Here is a 6282-nt window from a genome sequence, read left to right as displayed (position 1 = left end):
AAACATAACTATTTATAATGCTCCCTAAATAATAAAAAAATAAATTACAGTGAAAGCAATGTAGATTTTGTAGGTTTGAACCAAAGTAAATAACGGTAAACCTTTTTTTTATTTACGGTATTTTCTTATTTTAATGTTTTGAGCTCTTTTGTGTTTAGAACAATACATACTAATTTTTAAAGTATCAAATTGAATTTTTGTTCAATAAAAATCTTTCAAACGCGACTGTAGCTTTTTTCCCCAAAAAACTTTGTCTTCAAAATAAGGGTGCGTCTTATATTCCGAAAAATACGGTATTCAAATTTATATTTTCAGACACTATGTTTTCCATATGCTCATTTGAATTTAGTATCCATTTGATTTGCTTAATATTTATGGCAAAATTTACGAGGAAAGATTTGTTTATTTATTTTAGGCAAAACAATACATTGGGCAATCTGCACTTTGTTCACCCCGAGTAATCGAACCCTCGATTTTGAGCGTTGCCAAGTCCGTAAACTTGCTGTTCGAAAATTATGTTGTTGTTTTTTTTCAGATGGTCAATCTTACTATTTTGTTTCTTTCACGATTCGTAATGATTACCTTCACGTGTTTCCAGTTGCAAAAAAAAAAAACAACAAAAAAATCATTTTGAACACAGTTAAACTGGTTGTAAGCATATCTGTTTTAACCATTTGACCTGAAGAGGAAACAAGTAAAGATTATAATTTTTTTATGACAGGTTCGGTGCAACTAGAATTAAATCTTACAATGGATCCGTGTTAATACACGGAATATTGAGTATCTCATCTTCAGTGACATATTTTAATTTCTCTCAACCATAGCATAGTTGATGGGAAAGTTGCCAACTTTTTCGACTTGTCAGTGTTGGCTTTGCATTGGTCTTCTTTTAAAGGAAATGAGACATAAGGAACTTGTAATTGCAAATACTTTAACGATCATGACATTTTTATTTGAGTCAACAGGAAACAAGTTATATTTTGAGAGACCATATAGGTATTTACAGATCTTAATTCCTTTATAGTCATTTTAGAAAAAAATAGTACTGATAGTTAGATAATGATTCATTTCAATTCCTTGATTTGCAACCGGATGATCTTGTGTAATGTTGTTTATACGTATTTTATAGTCAACAATAATGTTATTTATATATATTTTATAGTCAACAATTATGTTGTTTATACATATTTTATAGTCAACAATAATGTTGTTTATATATATTTTATAGTCAACAATAATGTTGTTTATACATATTTTATAGTCAACAATAATGTTATTTATACACATTTTACAGTAAAAACAATGCTAGTTTTACATATTTTACAGTCAACAAGAGATACAATGTACAAGCGTCTTTATTCGGAACATCTACAGCTACAACGGGCTTTTTCTTTACTGCGCCATCTAGTTGCAGAGAGCCAAGGCATACAAGGAACTGCCAAAGTAGGGATTTATTTATTTTACTTATCTTGGGTTTCGCTATTTAATGAATGAGAATGATCAAGTCAAGTTCTTCACATTAATCGAAATGAAAACGATATTGATTGATTTGATCGTAATTATGATGAACGGGAAAACACGTTGTCTTTCTGCTCCTAGAGAATGAACCTATAGTTTAAAACCTTATATTTCACACAGTATCACTTGTTCAATGTGTTATGTTCTAAACAGTGGGGTTTATTAAACTTATAGTCACCAGAAAACCTTATATTTCACACAGTATCACTTGTTCAATGTGTTATGTTCTAAACAGTGGGGTTTATTAAACTTATAGTCACCAGAATGCAGTACTGTTTTTACATTAAAATCTAATATACCCTGTTCTATCACATTGAAGAAAACTGTATTCTCCATTGTCTTTCAACATATATGCACATACGTGTGGTTTGAAAACTAGGACAAAACTTTATGTTTTTAAATCTGAGATATTTACATTAGCTCAAGTTTAATGAATAATTATTATCACTTTGGTTTCTCGTGTCTGCCCCATTAGACACTTCACCTAAGGGAGGCTGGAGTTGGGCCTGATAGACTCAGATTTTAGGGCTAAAATTTCAGTGTAAATTTTGGTTATGAAAGATGTCTAACTTATACAAATATTGTGTAACTGCTGCTGAAATAACGAATGAGACATGCCTTTTTTATGTGTAGGATTGTCTTCTTTATCAAACAACCAATAATTAGACTATTTTATTTTCTTACAAATTAAGGTCCTTTCCTGGGCTGAAGAAAAGCAGAAACTGGAGAACAAAGCAGATGGTTTGAACGGCAGGGTATGTAATCCATTCTTGATTTGTAGTCTAAACCATAGAAGTCATACTCAGCATGACTCATCTATTTTGTCTGTCGACTCATTAGAGAAACCAATTTTTTCTACTTGATTCATTATAGAATTTTTATTTTTCACATGACTAATTAGAGAACCCTTTTCTATTTGGCTTATTAAAGAAACCCAATTTTCCATGTAACTCATTAGAAAAACCCTATTTTACAACTTGATTCACTAGAGAACTCCTGTTTTCCACTCGACTCATTAGAGAACTCCTATTTTCCGCATGAGTCATCAGAGTACCCTTTTCCACTTAGCTTATTATAGAAACAGTATTTTTCACAGAACTTATTAGAAAACTGCTATTTTACAACTGGATTCACTAGAGAACCCCTGTTTTCCACTTAACTCATTAAAGAACTCTTATTTTCCACGTGGCTTATTAGAGCATCCCTATTTCCAACTTGGCTTATTAAAAGAACCCTTACTTTCGACTTGACTAATTAGAGAACCCGTACTTTAAAACTTGACTCAATACAGAATTTTTAATTTATAACTAATTAGAGAAACAAACACTATTTTACAACTGGACACATTATAAATCCTTATTTTCCACTTGGTTCATTAGAGAACCTCTGTTTTCTACGTGTTTCTTTGAGAACCCTATTTTCGACTTGACATATTAGAGAAAACCTTTTAACTTGACTTATGTTTAGGGTAAGACAAAAGTCAAAGATACGTATTTCATAGCATCAAATATTATAGGAATATTTAAATAATGTTTCAGTTAAGATAAAATTCTCAAGCTATATATATCACAACATTAAATATTATAGGAATATTTAAACAATGTTTCAGTTAGGATAAAAGTTTCAAGCTACATATTTCACAACATTAAATATTATAGGAATATTTAAACAATGTTTCAGTTAGGATAAAAGTTTCAAGCTACATATTTCACAACATTAAATATTATAGGAATATTTAAACAATGTTTCAGTTAGGATAAAAGTTTCAAGCTACATATTTCACAACATTAAATATTATAGGAATATTTAAAAATGTTTCAGTTAAGATGAAAGATTCAAGCTACATATTTCACAGTGTCAAAGGCCATAAGATGATATATATATAATAATTCAGATAAAAATATTAAACCAATTTCTGAATGTCACAGCATCAAAGGCTTTAGAAAGATTTAAACAATGAATATGGAATGATAGAAGACAGCAAGTTATCAGTATATTTTATGCTATGTCAAACAAAACCTACCGATTCATTTATAATATACTGGTAAAAAAAGAGCTAAATAATAAAGCCAATGTACTTGTAGTTATAATGTCACAATATTGTTCAGTAAAATATCAACAAATTGTAAACATGTGGCCATAACATTATGTCACTGAAGAGAAAAAAATTGGGACAAAATGTATAAATGGGTATCTTGTCTCTGAGCAGCAAAATATGGGAAAAGTTTACATACGTGGTGTACATTGCCATAACACTGAGCAGCAAGATGGGACAAATATATACGTGTGTGATTATTTTGTGTTATTACTAAACAGAAAAATATGGACAAAATCTATGTATGGATATGTTGTATTATCACTAAACAGAACAATATGGACAAAACCTGTATGTATGTATGGATATGTTGTCTTATCACTAAACAGAACAATATGGACAAAACCTGTATGTATGTATGGATATGTTGTATTATCACTAAACAGAACAATATGGACAAAATCTGTGTGTGTGGATAAGTTGTCTTATCACTAAACAGAACAATATGGACAAAACTGTATGTATGTATGGATATGTTGTCTTATCACTAAACAGAACAATATGGACAAAACCTGTATGTATGTATGGATATGTTGTCTTATCACTAAACAGAACAATATGGACAAAACCTGTATGTATGTATGGATATGTTGTCTTATCACTAAACAGAACAATATGGACAAAACCTGTATGTATGTATGGATATGTTGTCTTATCACTAAACAGAACAATATGGACAAAATCTATGAGTGGATAAGTTGTCTTGTCACTAAAGAGAACAAAATGGACAAAATCTGTATGTGTGGATATGATGTCTTATCACTAAACAAAACAATATGGACAAAATCTATAAGTGGATATGTTGTCTTATCACTTAACAGAAAAATATGGACAAAACCTGTATGTATGTATGGATATGTTGTCTTATCACTAAACAGAACAATATGGACAAAATCTATGTGTGGATAAGTTGTCTTATCACTAAACAGAACAATATGGACAAAACCTGTATGTATGTATGGATATGTTGTCTTATCACTAAACAGAACAATATGGACAAAATCTATGTGTGTATAAGTTGTCTTATCACTAAAGAGAACAAAATGGACAAAATCTATATGTGTGGAAATGTTGTCTTATCACTAAACAGAACCATATGGACAAAATCTATATGTGTGGAAATGTTGTCTTATTACTAAATAGAAAAATATATACAAAGTTTATGTGTGGATATGTTGTCTTATCATTAAAAAGAACAATATGGACAAAATCTGTATGTGTGGATATGTTGTCTTATCACTAAATAGAAAAATATGCACAAAGTTTATGTGTGGATATGTTGTGTTATCTTTAAAAAGAACAATATGGACAAAATCTGTATGTGTGGATATGTTGTCTTATCACAAAACAGAACAATATGGACAAAATCTATGTGTGGATAAGTTGTCTTATCACTAAATAGAAAAATATGTACAAAGTTTATGTGTGGATATGTTGTCTTATCACTAAACAAAACAATATGGACAAACTCTATAAGTGGATATGTTGTCTTATCACTAAACAGAAAAATATGGACAAAATCTGTATGTGTGGATATGTTGTCTTATCATGGAACAGAACAATGTGGACAAAATCTATGGATATGTTGTCTTATCATTAAACAGAACAGTATGGATAAAATCTATATGTGTGGTTATGTTGTCGTATCACTTAACAGAAAAATATGGACAAGATATATATATATATTGTTATGTTGTTTTATGACTAAACAGAACAGTATGGACAAAATCTATATGTATGGATATATTCTCATGTTTTTCTTGTTATTAAGTAGAATGATATGGACAAAATCTATATATTTGAGATTATATTATCATGTAATTGAATATCAAGATTTGGACAGAATAGTCACGTGTGGTTATACATGTAGATATGCAGTTGTTATGATATAATTCAAAACATCAAAATTTATATAGAATGTACATATACATTTTGGCCTAGTGTTGCCAGTAGTTAGCTTCTTGAGATGGTGATTGAACTGACCAATGTTTGTGATTTGATCTTGTTATACATGCACGCACGTGTAACACTTTCACCTGTTAGCATGTTATGAAAACAACAGCCAGTTTTTTGGCATGTGCTGCTGCCTGGATCCTCTCCCTCTGGTGATCAATTCAACATATGGACGGCTGTACCTTAACCTTTGTAGTCACTGACCTGATACTTTATAAATACCTAATTATAATGTATAATTATAATAATAATGTATAATTATAATCTGTACATATATGTGAAGGAATATCGAGTTATCGACAAAACTTATGTATATATGACAGGTTAGTAAGCAGAAATGTAGGGACATAACATGAATATTTAATTGTAAAGTAATGATACAGTGCAGTAAAATAGCCACACAATCTACATATTTAATTATCATGTCATAATACACAACAGCAAAACATTGATACATTCTATATATTTAATTATGTTATAATAAACACAGCAAAATATTGATACACTCTGTATATTTTAATTTTCATGTCATAATAAAGAACAGCAAAATATTGATACACTCTGTATATTTTAATTTTCATGTCATAATAAAGAACAGCAAAATATTGATACACTCTACATATTTTAATTTTCATGTCATCATAAACAACAGCAAAATATTGATACACACTGTATATTTAATTATCATGTCATCATAAACAACAGCAAAATATTGA

The 6282-nt window shown here is 29.7% G+C and overlaps 1 protein-coding gene across 1 annotated transcript in view; it reads left to right on the top strand.

Moving 5' to 3' along the window:
- LOC106473617 overlaps positions 1–2273 on the top strand; it is a gene marked incomplete at its 3' end in the record, with an annotated part of 11131 nt that extends 8858 nt beyond the window's left edge. The window contains exons 5-6 of the mRNA XM_013934301.2: positions 1327–1443; positions 2211–2273. Of these exons, the coding sequence (XP_013789755.2) occupies positions 1327–1443; positions 2211–2273 (180 nt within the window). The remainder of the gene's footprint in view (positions 1–1326; positions 1444–2210) is intronic.
- Between the last annotated feature and the right edge of the window lie 4009 nt (positions 2274–6282).

This window comes from Limulus polyphemus, unplaced genomic scaffold (assembly GCF_000517525.1).
Source record: "Limulus polyphemus unplaced genomic scaffold, Limulus_polyphemus-2.1.2 Scaffold6332, whole genome shotgun sequence".
Classification (NCBI taxonomy): Eukaryota; Metazoa; Arthropoda; class Merostomata; order Xiphosura; family Limulidae; genus Limulus; species Limulus polyphemus.
Note: the sequence above shows the minus strand (reverse complement) of the source record. Positions and strands in the feature narration are given on the sequence as shown.